The 20,912-nt window shown below is 42.1% G+C and overlaps 1 protein-coding gene across 2 annotated transcripts in view; it reads right to left on the bottom strand.

The window, feature by feature from the left end:
• The window catches only part of ELAPOR2 (endosome-lysosome associated apoptosis and autophagy regulator family member 2), a 449,018-nt gene that overhangs the window by 143,644 nt on the left and 284,462 nt on the right, over nt 1-20,912 (bottom strand). For both annotated transcript variants that reach the window (XM_085652909.1, XM_085652910.1), the window contains exons 14-15: nt 20,501-20,761; nt 12,845-13,018 (exon numbers count right to left, since the gene is read on the bottom strand). In XM_085652909.1, coding sequence (XP_085509035.1) covers nt 12,845-13,018; nt 20,501-20,761 — 435 coding nt within the window. The remainder of the gene's footprint in view (nt 1-12,844; nt 13,019-20,500; nt 20,762-20,912) is intronic.

Genomic DNA, 20,912 nt, shown 5'->3' on the forward strand with positions numbered 1-20,912 from the left:
TTCACCTGAAATTACCTTAAACTTTGTGATTTCATCCTCAAATTTTTCTGTAATTACGGGTTGTACATTGTCTTCAACATTTTGTTCTGCTAATGTGTCAGTTTCTTCACTCTCTTGCTGAGGACCAAAGTAACAAAACTCAATATCATCACAGACCTGCTTCACATCTGATACTGACCCACGCAAAAGAGCACTGTTCAACTCACTTAACTTTAGTGCTGGACTTTTTGCATAATAGAACCTTCTCACTAACTTCTGCATTTGAGTATGATGTACTGCCAGCATTCTGAAATGGTGAAAAACACTTTGACAAACTTTCCTAGAAAGACAAGCCAGAGAATGACCTTGCAAACCACTATGTTTTCTCACTCTGCAAGGGTCTAGTCCTTGCAACAGCTTAATCTTTTGTTTTACACTTTTTTTAGTATAGGCTCGTAAAAAACGACATCATTTTTCAATAGATTCCTGTCGTACACTGCAAATACTACTGCAATCCCAAGTGTACACAGGGTTTTTAGCACGTCTCCCTAAAACTTCATCAGCTATCACTTCTTCTGCATTTCTTTCAACCATTTTCTCTTTCTCAATTGGACAACCGTCGCTAACCTCATAACCTCTACCACTGGTGTCAACTGCATACAATAATTTTTCACTATATGAATAACTCTCTTCGTTAAAAAAAGGCTCTGAACTGGAACTGTGTTTCCATTCTCCCCAAAAAAAAAAATCACAATTTTTTTTTTATTAATAGCTCTTTTCCTCCTACTTTTGGCCTTACATGGATTGGTTTATCTAGTGATCGAATTCTGTTTAATACTAAAATAAACAGTTTCCTTTTTATTTCAAAAGCCTTTTCCACAATGTTTTCAATATGCTTCTTCTTTTTATAAAATAAAGCTCTCTATATTTTTTCACATCTTTCAGCAAATTATGCACTACTCTTGTAAAATATTTTTTTGCGTAATTCCTTATACTGATTTTGCCTTCTTTTACCATACTTTATCTCCTTTGACTGACCATTTGCTTTTCCTCTTATTTTGAATGTTTTTCTTACTTGAAGAATTCTCAGAAGTTCCAGTTATGTACATTCTGTTTGGTCCTACAAACATTTTTAATAAATTGCCTTGTGATCTTACCAGAAGATTTTTTCCTTTTAGCCACATTATCTTGTACATTCAATACTTGTGGTTGATGTTTCTTCAAGTAATCCTCCTGTCTCTGTTCTTTTTCTTTTTTTTTCTGACATGATTTCTCTATTTTAACATTGAAAAACAGTATCTGTAAAAAAGAATCACAAATAAATGTATATTAATAAATTAATTATTACCGTAGAAACACATTTTATATAAAAACTGGCTAAGAAATTATAGCCCTGAAGCACAAGTGTGACAATGGTTAAAACACTACATGCATAGTGCATACTACTTTGAAGCAGTTCATGCCCTAAAGCCTACCTCACTAAAAGACTACATGCTAACTGACTGAATGCTTACAGTACTATAAGGAGACACACTGGGTGAGTGACAGGGTGTTTGCTAGAAGTGCATGAATACTGACTGGGGAATTGAAGGTGTGAAACACAAGTGTGTAGGTGGTTAGAGGACTGCACGCATAGTGGATAGGCGTTTGAAGCAGTCCATGTGCTAAGGCCTGGCTCACTGCATGAGTACTTGGGTACTGACTGAATGATTAGAGTACTGCAAGGAGAGTGCATGGGTGAATTTATAAGTGTTTGGGTTTTGGCGCAGTGAATGGATTAGTACATGGTACTGAATGGGTCACTAGAGAAGTGCAAGTGGAGTGACAGGGTGTTTGCTGGAGTGTATGTATACTGACTGGGGAATTGAAGGTGTGAAAGACAATTGTGTTGGTAGTTAGAGGCCTCCATGCATAGTGGAAACACGTTTGAATCAATCTATGTGCAAAGGCCTGTCTCACTCCATTAGTACTTGGGTACTGACTGAATGATTATACTATTGCAAGAAGAGTGCCCGGGTGAATTTATAAGTGTTTCAGTTTTGGCGCACTGAATGCATTACTACATGGTGCTGAATGGGTCACTGGAACAGTGCAAGGGGAGTGACAAAATGTTTGCTGGAAGTACATGGATACTGACTGGGGAATTGAAGCTGTTAAAGACAAGTGTATAGTATGTTAGAAGACTGCATGCATACTGCACAGACATTTGAAGCAGTCTATGTGGTAATGCATGGTTCACAACATGATTACTTGGAAACTGTCTAAATCATCAGACTACTGCTAGGACAGTGCCTGGGTAAAAGTTTTAAATTTTCAGTTCTGGCGCAGTGAAGAGAATAGTACATGGTACTGAATCAGTCACTGGATGAGTGCAAGATGACTGACAAGATGTTTATTGAAATATATAGATACTGACTAGTTAATTAAAGAAGTGAAAGACAAATGTGTAGGTGACTAGAAGCCTGTATGCATACTGTATAGGGTTTAAAGCAGTCCATGTTAAAAGGCCTGGCTCACACCATGAGTACTTAGACACTGACTGAATGATCAAAGTACTGCAAAGAGAGTGCCTGGGAGAATTTATAAGTGTTTGGGTTTTTGCGCAGTGAATGGATTAGTACAGGGTGTTTGCTTGAAGTGTATGGATACTGACTGTGGAATTAAAGGTATGAAAGAGAACTATGTAGATGGTTAGAGAACTGCATGCATAGTAGATAAGCATTTGAATCAATGCATGTGCAAAGGCCTGCCTCACTCCATTACTACTTGAATATTAACTGAATGTTTACAGTATTGCAAGGACAGTTCCTCGGTGAATACATAAGGAATGACTACCTTTTAATTCTACCTAAACTTGAGAACAGTACATTTTTTAAGCAGTTATGCATATTCAAAGAAATGAACTACTCAAATGCTTCTCTCACAGTGGTTACACAAATGCACACAGACTCACAGTGTGATTCTAGACAAAAACCACTATCCCTAGCAGCTTACCAAAACTCATTCACTACTGTGCAAGGGTTAAGGGGACTACACACAATCTACATATTAAAGTACAGCACATTAGTGTCAAAGCATGACTCATTTTATCAAAGCATAAGCAAAAACTGCCTTCTAATGCTACTAAAACTTGACATGACAGGTTTTAAAAGAGTTATCTGTCAGAAAATACATGATGTTACCAAATGCTTCTCTCACAGCGGTTCCCAAAAGCACATACAATCACAGTGTGATTCTAGACAAGCACCACTATCCCTAGGAGTTTACCAAAACTCATTCACTACAGTGGAAGAGGTAAGATAACTGCACACAAACTACATATTTCAGAACTGCACTTTAGTGTCAAAGCCTGACTCATTTAATCAAAGCATAAGCAAAAACTGCCTTCTAATGCTACTGAAACTTGACAACAAGACAGGTTTTAAAACAGTTATCTGTCAGCAAATACACGATGTTACCAAATGCTGCTCTCACAGTGGTTCCTAAATGCACACAGACTCACTGTGTGATTCTAGACAAACAACACTATCCCTTGCACTATACCAAAACACATTTCTTCATCTAGAAGGAGTACTACATTTTAGTGTAGAAACATAACTCATTTCACAAATTCATAAACAATGACTGGTTTCCAATTCTACCAAAATATAAAAACAGCACAGTTATCTGTCAGCAAACACATGAAAAACACAAATGCTTATAACAGAATGGTTTCTACATGCACACAAACACTGTCAATAAGATTGTAGAGAAAAAAAGTACTCCCTACACTTTAGCAGGAGAAATACATTAGTCAGATTAAAATCAAAATATTCTACGTACATCCCCTCACAATTAAATAACTCACCTTTCAAGTTGTTTTGTAGATTAAGAAGTATATCAGTCACACACCAGATATCAGTCACACACCAGATTTTCTTATACAGAATCTCTGCACTGTGCACCTCTCAGCAAAACCAAAGAATGGCAAAGTTTCCCTCTCATTTTCCACACATATACATGTAAACATCAAATCACATTCCTTCCCACATAAATTCAAAAGAAAACACACATTTCTATTGGTTAAACATTTCAACCCTTTCCAAATGACATAAATTTGAACCCTTCCCCCAATCTGCCTTCTGCCTGTACTGAGCACACAGGTCACAAGTTCAGCACACACTGTTGCTAATCAAGACAGCAAGTGTGCTTGACTTTTCAACATATCAGCTTATCATATATAATGTTCCGTACAATCAGTTTTTGTTAACCAATAAGAATCATGCGTTTAAAAATCAGAAATATACACCCTACGTTTCAGTGTAGAAGGTTGTCAAACAACCAATGATTTCTTGTCTTTTTCAAAACTGCATCTTACTTTCCAAGCTGCCATTTCATTTACAGAGACCATCTGAGTGCATCCAGACCTCCTTTCAAGATGCTTAGAGTGTGGATTGTGGGACACAGCTATAGTTTCTGGAGCCAAAGGTATGCAGAAAACAAAAGCATTCACAAAGACCTAGGTTTGCCAAATGTAGAAATTAAATGGATTGGACAGAGAGGGTTAAAGTAGCACCAATTGATGCCATTGGTGAAATCCTTCATGTATATCCAACACCTGACCTCATAATAGTGCACTGTGGTGGCAATAACCTAGGCACTTTGACTGGGGTAGGTCTGGAAATGCTTATGAAGGACACCTTTGCAGAACTGATTTCACTTTTCCCCAAAACTGCCTTTGTGTATTCTAACATATGCCAAAGGCAGAAATGGAACTGGTCCGATAATTTTTGTCCACAAATTGAGAAAGCTAGGAAACATGTGAATAAATCTGATTCTGCTTTTCTCCGAGATTATAGAATGGGGTCCATTTTCAATAACAATCTGCGCTTTCATATGCAAGAGATATATAGGAGAGATGGAGTACACTTTACTAATGAAGGAAACAGAGTCTTCCTCAACAACTCTAGACTCTGTATAGGTACTTACTTATAAGTACCAAAAACTCTCAATGAACACAACGGCTCTTTTGATGTTTATCTCCCAAAATTTTCAGTTTTTTTTCCTTGGATCCATGCACCCAACGCGGTAGGATGCACGCACCCTGCGCGCATTCCGCTGTTTTATTTTCTTTTAAAAAATGGGGCTCCAGGGGGTCCTTCTGGGACCCCCCCTAAGCAGATCTAGAGGGTCAGAGTATTTCCACTCTACCCCTTTTATATGTTTTACACACTTATTCCCCTTGCTTCTTCAGCCTCGCTTCTACAGAGGCAGAAAATGGCCACCAACAGTTCCTGGTTTCGAATGTAGACAGCCAATTAGCATTCAGCGCGTGATCATCCGGGTGCGCGCTCGGTTCGGGGAGGGTGTGCTTACGGTGCGGGTAGGGTGCGCGGTTCCTCCCTGGCCATAGATAACACTAACTTTTTACCCTAATTTTCTCAGGAACTACTGAACAGATTCACACCATTTATGCAAAAGGCACGAGTCTGAACTGAGGACTACCTCTTTGCCAAATTTGGTGTAATTCCGTTCAGCAGTTCGGGCTGTAGCTGCGACAACAGATCCTATGGGAAATTGCATGGGGAAAATGCGTTTTGGGACCCCCCCTTTTTTCTCAGCCCCCGCTTTACGAATCATCACGAAACTTTCAGGGTTGGAGCGGAGCGGAGCTGGCCAAAAGTTTGGAAAATTTCGCGAAGATTCGTCAATCGGCGCCAGACTTATTGGGAATAGAATGTTGCGGATTTCCTATGGAAAATAGATACTAACTATAACTATATACTGGCGACCGCCAGTAAAAAAATAAGTATATATATATATATATATATATATATATATATATATATATTTTCTACTTGCTTATTCCCCAGTAGTGACTACCCTGTGAACCACGTATTCATGTATTGTATGTATGCAATCCTTTGTCTTGTTTCCTATAAAAGGACAAGCGTCTTCACTATTGCAGATGGCCCTTTTTCCCGTTACTTAGAAGGCAAATAAATGCTGGATTTTCTATTGTACGTACCAAGAACTTTATGCTTCTGATTTATATGCCTTGATGGTAACCTGACCGATAGGCCAGCTTATGTACTCTATTATTCTTAATATATACTCTTTAGCCCAGGTCGCTCATTCTTATTGAGTATGTTACAGTCTCATTTCTATGTGTAAATCCAAATGTATTAGGTCCAATCGGAGAGCACCAAATTCCCTTTAGGGACTACACTGCTCCCAGTCCGAGCCATTGGTATGCATTGGGTAAGCAAATGAGAGACAGATTTGCGTTATGGTAGCAGAGATTGGCACTGATTGGATCTACCTGAACAAGGTAAAATGTCTATAGAGCCAATTACTGTACCTTCATGGTTCAGGCAGCTTTGCCACAAGATTTAAACTGACCCAGTCCCAACACAATCCTGGTTCCTTAAGATGACACATTTGTTGCGAAAACCCAAAGCAGAACGATGTTTCAATAGAGAACTGGGCCCAAGTGAAGGGTGAATGGGAAGTGAGGAGCCAAGCGGTACATGTTGGAAATTGCAGTTTGAAGTATTGTGGTGGAATGCAGTGGACAGATTTTGAAGTCAAATTATTATGTGGTATTAACTCTTGGACTTGTGGGGATGGTAGTTATTTTTATCTTGGTGTTTTTTTCGATTTTTGAAGCAGATAAAGTGCCAACTGTTTATGTATATGGCATAAAGTTGAAGAGAGGTTCCTCAGTTAGATTGGTCAAACTGTTGAATTTGTCTGCTCACGTGTCTGTCATCAGTCACACCAAGATAAGGGCTTATTATTTCTATAGTGTGAATATACTAAACAAGCTAGATGGTCGTCCATTCCTTAGTGCACTGGACTGAGTACAGTGGGTACAGTAGATCGAGCAAGGAAGTAGAAAAGGAAAAGCCTAGCGATAAAAAGATACTTAAGGATGTCACTGAAATGGAGAGTGAGGAGGAAGACACTGATATAGATGAATAGATTGCTGTATAGACCACTCCATACAACACAGAACTGGCATCAGGCGTTACAGCTCAGGCAGTTGCAAAGAGCGGAGCAGAAACTGGTTTCACCGGAAGCCAGTGCACCTCGAAGTTATACCGAAACTACCTGTACAACCATCAACACTTGTGATATTGGGCAAGTCAGACTCATCAGAAACCCCAAGTATCTCTCCCAATATGACAATTGCTAGCACACCACAGATTCAGACCCTTCCAAGTGTTTTTCTGGACCCTGACAAATATCCAGTACATTAGCTTATACTACTCCACTGGGGGAGGAGACCTTGATGATTCCCGTGGCACGAGACAAAATGACCATTGAGACTCCACAAGTTACTCCACAGGTCCTAGGGATAAACCAGTCAGTGATACGATATTACCAAACTAAAAGCTGAATTTAAAGAGATTGTGAATGGCAACTTTGAAAAGGAATTCCTAGGACAATACCCTGAGAGTGAAATACCCTACTTGAGTAAGGAAGCTGCAACAGTGGTGCGTGAAGCATATGAGAAAATTAAAAAGTGGGAGATAAATGTGGATTTGATTTGACACAAAGAAACAAATTTCAAAAGAATGTCAGGATGATGATGGGAGACAAACAATTAAAGATGAAAAAATTGTGGGGATTAAAGATACGTGAGATAGTTGATCGTGCATATCAAGGAGTTGTCACAGAGGTTTTATCTTACTTAAGCAATTTCTCAGTCCCTGCCAAAATACACAAGAAATTCTTCATGCATATATGTAGCAATAGTATAATTTAATCGACAAGGTTTTTCTCTAGATATTGTAAGAAATAGAAAGAGGCACTGGATAAAAAAAAAACAGGCGTAGAGTTACCTACTAGATAAGACTAACATCTACAGAATTTGAAAAACTATTCCGGCAAATGAGCAAAGAAAAGCTAATGGAACTACTCTTAATCATATACTTTTCTAAAACTGACTCAAACTTCTTCAAATCTTCCTAGCACCCACTGTCACTATACAGTATCTTAAAAGCTTACACATTTTATTTATTCAATATTTAATAGTTCTTGGTCTTGTCTTCCTATGCCATAAAGCAATTATTTTGGTCATCATCAAAACACATAATGCAAACTCTACCCACTGTAACAAAAAGCAAAACAAGTTGTGTGATAATTTCTAATATTTGAAACAAATTAGCATCTTCCTCTAGGGAAAGGTAACACAAGCAGCAAAAACAATTCAATGAAATACTTCACCCCAAAATGTTCTCACCCTATTAAAATCCTGTAATGCAGGGACTACAGTGTCTATATTAGCATTAAATATGGGCAATTGGAGCAAAAGTGTGCCATTCCACATCTTCAGCATGGTCACCCCCGATTGTTCACCCTTTTCTGGACTTTATTTTTGGCTAGTATTAGAGGTTTCAGTGCCCTGTAGAAACCAGTATTCAGATCTACAGTGTGTGTGCCTGACCCTACAATGGTGCTGGAATCAATCTCACCAGTTTCTTTAAGTCCACAGTAGATAGCTCAGATAGTGCACCAGTAGTGTGAAAATAAAATGTGATATGTATACCTTCCACATATCATAAAAAATCGGCTGTCAGAAGCCTCACTGAGCTCTGGCTGCGCTACAGGTCAAGGTTAAATCTATTTATCAGCAGTCATAAAAGGACAAATGAGTCAACAAACTATATTGAATGTTGGAACATGATTTCCTAACAGAGGTACACCTTAGTTAACACAGACTAACAAGTCCACTATATCAAAGTTAAAATTGATTTAAAGTTCAAATATGCACTTGCAAAGTACATCAAGGTTAAGCAAACACTGTAGCTCAATAAGCTAGGAGGTAAGAAGAGAGAGAGGCAGGAAAAATATAAGAACAAAGAACGATTAAAACCCTCTATCCTCAATTCTGAGGACCTAATCACCAGGCCTGCAACGACTAGGAGGAATGTAGTTGCCCTTCCCTCAGCAGTGCTAAGCCTCTCTCTCCAATGCAGAACCCCATCACCCTATGCTATTGTCCAGACCCTCAATAAATATCTAGGCACACCCAACCTATGAGAACGGGAGCTTTTGTCCATTGTAGGCCATATTCAGTTTTACCGTTTGGTCAACTCATGTTTGCAAACCTCTCACACCTGGTCCTCCTTGAGGCCAAATATAGTCCTTTTTCTGGCTAGTGCCCTGGGATTCAAGTTTAGCAAAAATAACAGTATTTTTCTGCACAGCATCCTAAAGGATTCAAAGTCTTTTACTTCACCCATATTCTCTGTCATTGCAGTTTTCAATGAACTCATTCTCACCTCTGCCTCCAATCGCTCTACTCGGCCAGCCCCACTCTATTAGTCAAACTTGCCAACTGTTGCTCTATGCCATGGACTGCCGCAGTAATATTATCAGTTTTACCCCACAAATCTGTGCGAAGCACATGTAATGGGAGGGGAGTTGGCCTAACGGCTAGGGCACTCGACTTCAAACCGGGTTCGAGTCTCGGCAAGGACGCACAACATCCTGTGATTCTGGGGAAATCCCTTAATCTCCCTGTGCTTAACAAAAAAATGAATGTGTCCATATGCAACACAACTGGTGTCCGTGTAATGCGCTCTGATACCCGATACCTACAGGTCAAGTTCACGCTGTATAAAGCTCCCTAAACAAAAAAAACAAAAAAAGGATGAGCAAGGCCTATCGGGGGAAATATAAAACAATCCTGCCATACCGAACGAAGGTGGAACCATAGTTTATCAAGGTCCAAGTAGGCAGCCTCTCTCAAGGTGAGTGGGTGCCATTCACTGGGGTTCTCAAAGGAATCCACATGGGTTCATTCATAGGGCAGTCTACTCAGCACTGCTGCTTGAGGCCGCAATCCGGATGCCAATTTTGTGGCAAGCCAGCTGCCTCTCCCCAGCTCACCCCCAAATTCCCACATGGTGCCTATGTGCCAACAGCAAGTTGTGGCCCAAGTGTAACTGCAGCATCACCTCAAGGGTACAGCTATCAACAATGCGCCTCTTAACATCAAACAATGGACAGTGCTCTACCTCTCACCCAGTAAAATGCCTGTTGCGGGCCACCACTTTTATTGCTACCAACAGTGTCAATGTAAAAAATAATGCTGTGTCACACCATCATCAGGCTGGATTGAAGATGGATGCTGGGATAATGCACACCACCGGTACAACACTCTAGTTTTCACATCTATAAGACCCTATCTCCTTATGTCATGTCAAAGTGGTTCACTGGTGCCTGGGCGTTGGCCAAGCAGGGGCATAACATAGAGCACCAGAAGATCACAGCCAGCTTGGAGTCCCATCCCCTCAGAAGCAGATTGAAGTCACTGGATTCCCACACTGCAAGGCAAAGTGCATTTGCCATACAAGAAAACCTATTTTTATAATGTCGCCTTAAAGTGTGCTTTGTAAGCCCGCAGGGTGTCTAATATTTGATATTGGTGCGCTCTCAGTGACAAAGCCTAAAGGCCTGTGTAGGTATAGCTACATTTTCCAGAAGATATACTTAGATTTGATTAAAATTTTTATTTTACATCTTCTCTTTGGAAAATGCTGACAAAAGAATTCAAATGTATTTTCCACCTAATTTTCAATATCTGATTTAATGGCAAAATCTGATATGTGATACCTTTAGCACAAAAGTAACTCAATAAAAAAGATCCTCTGGCTGAGCGAGAAGCAGCATAAAACCAGTAATGCCACTCGTCACATATCCAGAGGCTCAAGCGCATTCTTGCCTGCAGTTGGTGATTCTGTCTGTGAGAGAACAATAGCCTGGACTCTGGACCCAGGAAGGCACAGGTGCACCAATAATTGGCCACATAACAGGAACTGGCTCTGTGTAATGGCTACAAGATAGCTGGCAGAATAAAGGATAGTCTAAACACTTCTTGCTGATACGAAGTGGACCTGACAGTTTCCACCCTCATTCAGATCTTGACAGAGGGGAAGAGTGTTCATCCAAATAAGGGTGTGAATAGACATTTGCATAGAGCTTCTCCAGAAGCAGGAAGAGCTCAGCCATCTTCAGTTAGGGTTTCTGGAACTTTTTACAGTAAAGAGATGAGGAAGTGCTGCAAAAGTAAATTCCTCCAATCACTGGTCAGTACACAGGATAAGACTAGCACCTTACCACTTACCTGCTCAGAACATTACTAAACCTCGGAATACTACACCTGCAGAAGATGTCCGACTTATGCTAGAGGGAGAGGACTTAAGAGCCTCTGCTCTCCAAGGTTAAAGTGGTTGCTTTCTGTTTGCCAACTCTAGGGGCACACAATGCGGAAGGACTCCTTACTCCATGAGGGCCCAATTGAAAAGTGGACTGTGCCCTGAAGGACTGATCCGGCGTTGAAAAGCCTGCCTTGAGGACCTAGAACCTGAAGATCTGACACGGAACACGTTTTCCAGAAACTGGAGAAAAGTAGGACTTAATCATTCGTCCACAGCAGCAATTTTATCCCAGTGATTAACCAACCTCTGCAGCTGCAAAAATAGGCTGTTGTGTTTTGAGCTTTTGGCACCAAAACCAATGGCTGCAGTGGGACCTCAATGATTACATTTATGACTTTGAAGGACCCCAACTCACCTCAGCTTTGGATCTTGCATGCTGAACTATTTTGACTTCTATTTCAGAGATTAAGGGCCTGATTACAAGTTTGGCGGTATAGCAGCAGGTCGCCATGCCATCCCCCGCTGCCCACCTCCAAACTCATATGCAAAGCTTCTGTCTAATTATGAGTTTACGCGTGGTCTGGCGGGCGGTGCTTTGGCGATCCCACGGCAGTGTCTTTTGAAGACTAATATCTGAGCCTTAGAAAGGCACTGCAATGGGAGTGCCAAAGCAAGTTCCTGCACAACATGGACTATACAGTGCAGGAACAGGGGTGCATACAGACAGGTGGGCCCACCATGTGCCCCACTGCATGCACCCTATGGCCTAGAGGCAACAGTGGCCCTGAAGGTCCCGCTTAGTTTTCTCACTGCTCCACTTTTTATGGCAGGTTCACCACCATGAAAACTGTGATGGTGAGGAAACTTGTAACATGCTTAGTGGTGCTGCAACAGCACCGCAAGCATATTGCGGCCTCAGACTGCTGCATGACTGCCGCAGGAATCATGGATACTCAGCGGTTGCAGCGGTCCTGTGGCAGTCCAACTGCCCAAGTCATAATCGGGCAGGTGGACCGCCAGTGTGGCAGTTGATGGACAGCCACCTCGGCTGTCGTCGCCATAATAAGGCCCACAGTCTGGAGGTAATAACTTTGACAGGAATGACCCACTTGGTGTATCCAACCTCTACTTCATTGCAGTCGGACTGAAATCACACCTAGTTTCTGGTCGACCATGAACTTATTTTTTTATTGGCACTTTACTTTTTGAAGGCACTTGTTGCATTAATAGATTAAAAAGCCATATCTCCTCAGCTCCTCCTATCCAATTTGAATGATGTTGGATTTTGTTTTTGCTCATTACGTTTTACTCTATATTTCTAAATCGGCTTGGGAATATTGTGTTGTGTTCTTTACTTTAAAACTATTAGTGCTGCTTAAACTTAACTCACACTTCTCTCGTAAATGCCCGCTGCTTGTGCCATATATGCCAAGGGTTCCGCAGAGCTTTTCTGAGAACTAACTAGGATGTGTTTTGTATGATCTAAAGTGCCCCACCTTCCCAAATTAATAAGTCACTTCCTGGCGCCAATTTATTAGTCTGTGTGTTATATGAAATCGGACAAGTAGAAAAGTGCAGGTGTTTCATTAACATTCATCTTGTGACCTTTTTCATGAGAAAGTAATTTCAAATATTGAGGATGACAGCATGCATTTATACAACACAAAATGAGAATAAACTGTTCAGCCCTATGCACATCGAAATGCAGCACTTACCACATTTCCACATAAACTGATATTAAAGTTGTGGAAGTATTTAGTTCCCCGTGAAGTGAAGCTTGGCCCATTTATCAATGACCTTGCATTACTTAGAGCACTAAAGTCGTATTGAAGACTCTTATTTTCATGAAAATATGACAGCTGACAGTCACTGAAGCAGGCCGTGTGATCCTATTAAAAATGAAAACAAATTGTTAACCAATTTAACATTAACGGAAATGAAATTACTTTCATCTTTAACAGCGTTTTATTTTGCTATTTTTACATACCATTCTTTCACTTGGAAATGACATATACACATTTCATGAGGGTGCATTTGCACCATATAGCAAACGAGTCCTCTCAGATTTAATACCTAAACAGCCACAAAAGAACCACTATTTGCGATCTCATCTGCTGTAACTAGAATATGTCATTTGGTAAAATGGCTTTAAAATTATTTGCTTTAGTTAAAACATATGTATTCAAAACAAATTAGCCAGGAGCAGGGTAAATATTTTTCAGATATTACTTTGTACTTGGATTGAAATAACTAAGATTCAACTGTAGCATGAGCCATGGCATAAACAAACGAAAATAAACTAGGACATATTTAGTTCCAGTGCCCGACTGAAATAAACAAGTATTGCCAAAGACAATACATTTTATAAATGTATTGTTTATTTTGAAAAATTAATACTGTTAGATTTGAGGGTCTCTAGTTGGCACAGGTATGCACTTGTGACAAATAGGGACCCTTGCCTTTAGTCAGGGTAAGGGGGTACACTCCTAAAATAACCCATGCTCACCCCCTTGGTAGCTTGGCACGAGCAGACAGGCTTATCTCAGAGGCAGTGTATAAAGCATTTGTGAACACAGTAATCAAGTGACAACACTACAGATGGACACCACACAAGTTTTATATCAAAAATAAGTATTCTTTATATAGATTTACCACAAGACCATAAACGACAAAAATCCACAATACAGTTACTTAAAAATTGTAGTTTTAGCTTAGTTCTCTTTAGTTCTTAAATGCTACACTTAGTTCAATGTACCTTTAGATGCGACACGCAGGGCAACGAAAGTGTTGCAAGGACGGTGATGCGTTGAAGATTTTGGTGCAAAGAAATAAAGACGTGAAGATCTTCCAGATGCGGCACGCTTCTCTGATGTTGCGAGAAGACTCGACTCGATGCGTCCGCTGCAGCGGTGACACCCTTGTCCAGTGATGCGACAGCAGCAGCTCCGACGGTGGCACGCTTCTCCGTGGATGCGAGGGGATTTTCTTGATGCGGTGCAATGCGACAGCTACAGCGGCGACATCCTTGTTCAGAGATGCGATGGCAGCGGCTGTGACGGCGACACACTTCTTTTGTGTTGCAAGACACTTCTCGTGATGCGGTGCAATGCTACAGCTCCAGCGGCGACACCCTTCTTCAGAGATGCGACGGCAGCGGCTGCAACGGTGACACGCTTCTTTTCCATGAGTCGCGCTTCCAGCTCCTTGCAACACGCAGTCCCTCAGAAGGCCCAAAACATCAGCAGGCACTTCCAAAGAACTCTAGGGAGCTGGGGGTTGAAGTCTGTTGTCCCTGAGACTTCAGCAGGAGGCAAGCTCTTTTCCAAGCCCTTGGAGATCCTTACACAAGTTGAATGAAAATGCACACAAAGTCCTTTCTCCTTTCTTTGGCAGTCAGGCAACCACTGCAGGCCAATCCCCCAAGCAGCACTTCAGCTTAGAGATAGTCTCTCCTCAGTTTCTTCTGGTTCCACTCCTCAGCAAAGGTTTCTTCTTGTTTCCCCAAAGTGATCTAAAATTTCTTGGGTTGGGGTCCCAATATTTATATTAAGTTTTCCTTTGTTCTCTGAAGGCAGAGAGGTCTTTGCCTAGTCCAAACCAGTTCTGGTCAGTCCTGGAGCACTTTGTTTACATGACTCCGTCTTTCCTTTCAGAGTGCAGGGCAGAGACATCAGATGCACCACAGGAGGCGGAGCCAGCATTGTGGAGGGAAGGCACAGCCCTATTCAGGTCCCAGGTGCAACTTCTCCCTCCCATCTTTATGCAGATCTCTCTATTCACCACTGGGCTGCCTCACCCTGTCTCCTGGAATTCCCCAGCCCTGTCACTCAAACTCCAAACAAGGAATACACAGCCTAGCAGAGGCAGGTTTGAATGGTTAGACAAGAAAATACCTACTTTCTAAAAGTGGTATTTTCAAACACAGAATGTTAAAACCAACTTCACTAAAAGGTGTATTTTATCATCCTGAGTTTAGGCATACTAAATTCGAATTTCTACCATGTTCCCTGAGTCAGTTAGGATTATAAAATGTAATAATCAAACTGCCCATTCTGGCCTATGGAGAAGAGATAGCCTTGCAATAGTAAAAAACGAAAATGGCTGTAATTCACCATTAGAACATGCCACACACACGTGCTACCTTATACTTACAATGCACCCTGCCCATGGGCCTACCATAGGTGTGTCTGATATGAAGAAAAGGGAAGGTTTAGGGACTGGCAAGTGGGTGCACTTGCCCAGTCAGCATGACAGTACCAGATTGCACGCAGGCTCTGCAATGGCAGACCTTAGACACACTTTTACAGGCTGCTTCTGTGGGTGGCACAATCAGTGCTGCAAGCCCACCAGCAGCATTTGGATTTACAAGCCCTGGGCACTCCTGGTGCACTGTACTAGGGTCTGACAGGTAAACCAAACCAACCAATCATGGAATCACTAATTCATACATCAATTTACAATAGGGAGCACTTGCACTGTGGCACTGGACAGCAGTGGCACAGTGCCCAAAGCATCTAACACCAGCAAAAACACGAGGCAACAGCAAAAAATGGAAGGGAGACCCACGCCCAGGTGCCAGGTCTAACAAATACAAAAAGAAAAAGTTGTTTACAATAGCTTACAATAGTTTAATAACGATCATTGTTCATATAGCTATAACATGTAATCATCAATTGAAAGTCTCCAGTATCTATACAGCATACACCATGTCATCATTACCCATCACTGACATACGTGCAGATTATTCATTCCCGTTGAGGAAAATTTACATTTAGTCCATGAGACCCCATTTTTGGGCCGATTCCCTACATTTTTTGATGCTTCCTAGGGCACCCCCTTGCCACAGAGATAGGCCTTTTCAACAGTCTTTATTTCATCAAGACCATGCTTCATTTCATAATGGTGGATGTGGCTGGAATACACCAATTTTCGTCTATGTCTCTTGTGGCCACTATCAGGCTTAGACCATTTCTGGTATCTCGTAAGGCCTAGAATGTCTAATATGTTTAATGCAGGTATTCGCGGTTGAACTAAATCTGTGTATCCATGACTTTGTTGCATGCGTCTTCTACTGTGCTCCAGAACCCCACAACTCCAGACAGTGAGCAACGAGTCCCCGTCTTCTATTTGGCATCTTAAACATTAGGGTGAAGAATCTTTTTTAATGCACCAGAGTTCGACAATTGTGTAGTGTTCTCAGTAAATATTTAAATTGTATCAGTCAAACTTTGAACACTATTGCTATCTCTCTGGGGGCTGCTAGCACCTCCTGCAATTCAGTGTATTGTAATTGCATTTATATGGTGCTTACTACCCCTAACAAGACGTTGACGCGCTTCTTCGGTGAGTAGCACGCTACTCGGGAACCCGAAAGGTCTTCCATTAAATGTACGTCTTTTTTCTCAGGCCACCTTAAGCTTGTCCAAAGGTGTCTTTTGTGTTGATCATTATAGATTTGTGCAGCTGTAAATCTGTTTCTTTTCTCCAAGGCCCTCTATTGTGAACTTGGCCTCCAACGGATAAAAGTCAGGTATTGAGTCCAATTGCTGTATAAATGGCAGTAGTGCAGGTCTGAGTTGTATAGATTTATAAAACTGTTTAGAACATTGGAATGTTGGCAGCTCCATTGAAAACAATGGAGTGCTCTGGGCTTATAACCGCTGGTATAAGCCTGGAGCTCCAACATTCCAATGTTTCTTTGTTCCAGAGCTGTGAACAAAGGCTTCAGGAAGCCTGAGGGGATTTCAATCCCCTCGCGCTCCCTGAAGGCTTTATTTGTTAGAACATTCAGCCCTCTAGTGGCAGAATGTTCTAATAGCCTTATAGCCATCGTAGCAGGGCTATACCAGCAATTAGAGTCCCACTGCTTTGTTAAAGTCCCTCGCCTTCGGTTCGGGCCTTTAACGCTGCAGCAGGCCTTTAATAGCCGGTATAGCCTGCTACGGCGGGCTATAAGGCTATAGTATTTACCAGGCAAAACTCTTATTGGAGTACTGAAAATTATTTGTGTGTATTATCTGTGAGGGTCACCCCCAAAGTGGAGATGCTCAAATTGTTTGTGCCTAATAATTTCAGTAGTGAGACTACCTGAGGAAGTAATGCACACACCCACAATGGGGTTTCTTTGGTTAGTCGTCCTTGGCAGCGTATGTCTTTCAAAGTGACAGCCCATGTTTTCAGGACTGTTCTGCCCGCTGGAGTAATGTCCCGAAAGCCAGTACATCTGACACTTGCACTCAAGTGCAGTAAAAAGCAATAAAACAAGCATTTACAATGCAATAGGTCTTGCAACTGCGAATTTTGGGGCTATTGGGATTGTAAATGGCAATGCCTTTTAAAAAATAAAAAGCCATTGTTATTTACAATACCAAAAGCAAAACCTATTGCATTATATGGCACGTGTCCGTTACTGACCATATCTCGTAAGTAGGCAAGACCTAAAAATTAATGTGTCCTTGTGTAACTGTAACTCGTGCTCATGTAAAGGCTCCAGTAACTTCGGGTTAGAGTTTGCTCTATATAAGTTCTGCATAAAAAAAAAAAAGAAAATGCAGTGTAAACTGTATCAACTGTTGCACTGAGGAGGGCTGCCTGCCCCACCCACCGTAGCGCCCAGTAACGGTTTTGCTTTATTTCACCCACCCCGGCTCCCAGTAATGTGCCGCACTTCTGAGGGGTCTCGCTTCGACACGAAGACTCCCTGTGCAACCAAAGTGCCCGGAAATAGAAAGCTGGGCGTTCATTAAGATGGAGGAAAGGGCGGACGTCACGGAAGCGGCACAGACTTCAGGGGCAGCGTGTAGGGCTCTGTATAACCAGACAGAAGTTTCTAGGAGGCTGGGTGAGGGGTCGCAGGCCCGTGTTTTGCTATTAGAGCATTGGGGCAGAGGGGTGGGGGTGTACGACCGGTGGCATAGATGAAAGCTTGCCTCATGCCTTGGGGCCAGTGCTGGGAATGAGACATTGGCAGCAGGAGGCAGGAATACCCATCAACATGTAACACTGCAGGTGTGAGGGTCTGTGATGAAGGGGAGCAAAGGTGGCCTGCGACTAGAGCTGGGTAACCAGGCAGACATCTCAGACTTGGCTCAACGCCCATTGACTCTGGCTAAAATCACGTGATCGTCCCATTCCTAAACATGTGTAACTGGCCTGGTTGCCTCACAAGGTGCCCTAATGCATTGGAGTGAAGTTCACTTTGTATGAAAGTGCAAAAAAAATATATATACATTATTGCAGGGTTTGCATAATATAATTTTCTGCAAGTGCCCCTGGGACAGGCAATGTAGGTACACAAGAAAGGAGAGCAGTCAGGTACAGCACAGCTCTTACAGAGCTTCACGTGTTCATGGCTCGGGGTCTTGCTTCTACTGAGTGTTTCCTGAGAGCCGTGCAGAGAGGCAGGACATGGGCCTGACGCTTATTGTGTGACACGTCACAGCAATGCACTGATCACTGGAAGGTTACATACTATGCTGAAGCAATGACGGGTGCCAGTATCGGGAGGGTGGGGCGTGGGGGTTACCTGTTGTGAAAAGCATTAGATAGGAGGGGTGCAGATGTCCCGGAGGAGGGAATTCCAGATGCAGGTGCCACTCTCACAGAAGCACCTGTCTCCCATGCCAGACTGACACCGACTGTTCGCTTGGTTCATCAGTGTGAGCAGAGGGTTGGCAATGTTGCCCTAGTGCCTGAAAGTGAGGGTCCTTCTTGAGCGAGGCATGGAATCATTAATGACATTCTGCATTGCAACAGTCAGTCAGTCCCAATTAGAGGATGCTTTCTAACTGCGAAATGATCGGACTTCCATATTTTGAGACTTTTGGAGCCTTTGTATTGAGGATGGAGAGGGCATTGCAGTATTACATGACTGCAGAGACCAGTAGGGGTGTGCAAAGTTTCTCCATGCAAGCATAGTCTCAGTTACTTTTTCCGGTGATTCCTTTCCCTAAGTATTTGTGCATTTTACTCTCAAAGCATTGGTTGGTGCTGGTAACTCACAAGTATTTTGTTTGCGAGCGCCTGCCATGTTTCCCTTTACGCTGGTAACTCAAGACCAGTGTGTGCTCGAGTGCACACCTCGCTCAGCTCAAATTAAACTCATATACAGAATACTCATGAAAGTTCGGATTGTCTGCGGATGTTCAACGCACATGAAACGTTACAACACCTCAAAGCTTTTATAACCTTAATTTATTTTTGAGAAGTATGACAAGCGCACAAATAAAAACAAACGGTTGCACGTCCTGAGTTTTTGTGCCTGGATGGTAGGTTTGTTTGGGGCATTTTAGTTGACAGAAGGCTCATTGCGGTGCTCATGTGATTTGGATTTTCAGGCTGACGTGCTACTCCTGGGCTAGGAGTTAGTAAAACACTGATGGCAAGAAAAGCAAGCTAGTGCCCCATTGAGGGGAGCGCTGCATTAGATGAGACGCAGCAGCGGGAGGGACTCCAAGCCCTGCACTGATCACTGGGCTGGAGCGGACCTGAGGCTCAGAGCTCACCACACACTACCTCCTCCCCAGGGGCCTCAGTTTGCAGGGTAGTGCCTGCAGACTTTCTTATCTTTAGGGGGGCCATCTGTTTCTAATTAGCATAGCCGCGCTAAGGCCATGCTAATTAGAAACAGATGGCCCCCCTAAAGATAAGAAACTGCTTCACAACAGCCGTGAAGCAGACGACCCAGTACGGATGGGCCGTCCAAAAGGAAGAAAGGGCAGTGACCAAAAGGCATCCTTTTCAATGGGAAGCCACCTTTTAGCATAAACGCTGACACCACCTAATGAAAATGATGGGTGGGGCTTGAAGTCCCCTTCTGAAATCTCCTCTCTCACTATATATCTCGCCAAGCGAGCAGCGCATGCGCTGCAACACTAGGCGAGACTTAAAAATGCCTTCTGCAGTGTACAACTGTTAAAAAAAGAACTGCTTTGTGCATACTGTACATAGACGAGATAAAGCATTAAATATGTCAAAGAGTGTGCTTTTCAGATGTAATATAGTCCCTGATATATTCCAGTGGAGAAGGACGGGGACACTAAAACAGCCAAAAGAAAGTAAGTGAAGCAAAAAAAGCTCCAATGGCCGATGGTAAGATGCAATTGACAATTTCTTAAGACAATGGCTGAAAATTCAGGAACCAATGAAGCCAATATCTGTAGGAGGATGAACCACGGCCCCTTAGATTATGTATAGAATACAATATGCTTGCCTTGAATGGTGCAAGCATCATTACATGTCAAACCTTAACATAATTGCTTCTTGTAGTAATAATTTGCTTTCAATTACTCACGCACATACAATGGACTTTCTTAAACACAATGGCATGTTAAAAATGAGAACCCCAAGAAAGAATCTCTATATGTCCTTACCTTATTGCTTTTACTTCCGGGCCCACATGGAATACATGCCGCTATGCCATATACTTGATGCCCAGACAGGTAGGTGTTGGGCGGACACTCCTTGCACTGATTGTTTTCTTTTTCAATGTAGTGCCCCCGGGGGCAAGGAACACATGATCCAGACTGCTCAGAGCCAAGAGCACACGCGCGGCATGTAGACGCAACCCCGTCCATAACATTAGTTGCAGTTATTGAATAAATCTTCACAATGTCATTTAAGAGGTTTCTTGACTGGGTTTACAAAAAAAGAATTTAAAGATACATTTTATTGAAGCAATTCTTACATTTTCACATGATAAACCTAGACATGTTTTGTCAAATTTCTAGGCGCAGGTCTATTTGTCATTTCTAAAAACGAATACAAAGAACGACGTTAACTTAA

The sequence above is a fragment of the Triturus cristatus genome, chromosome 4_1, assembly GCF_964204655.1.
Source record: "Triturus cristatus chromosome 4_1, aTriCri1.1, whole genome shotgun sequence".
Classification (NCBI taxonomy): Eukaryota; Metazoa; Chordata; class Amphibia; order Caudata; family Salamandridae; genus Triturus; species Triturus cristatus.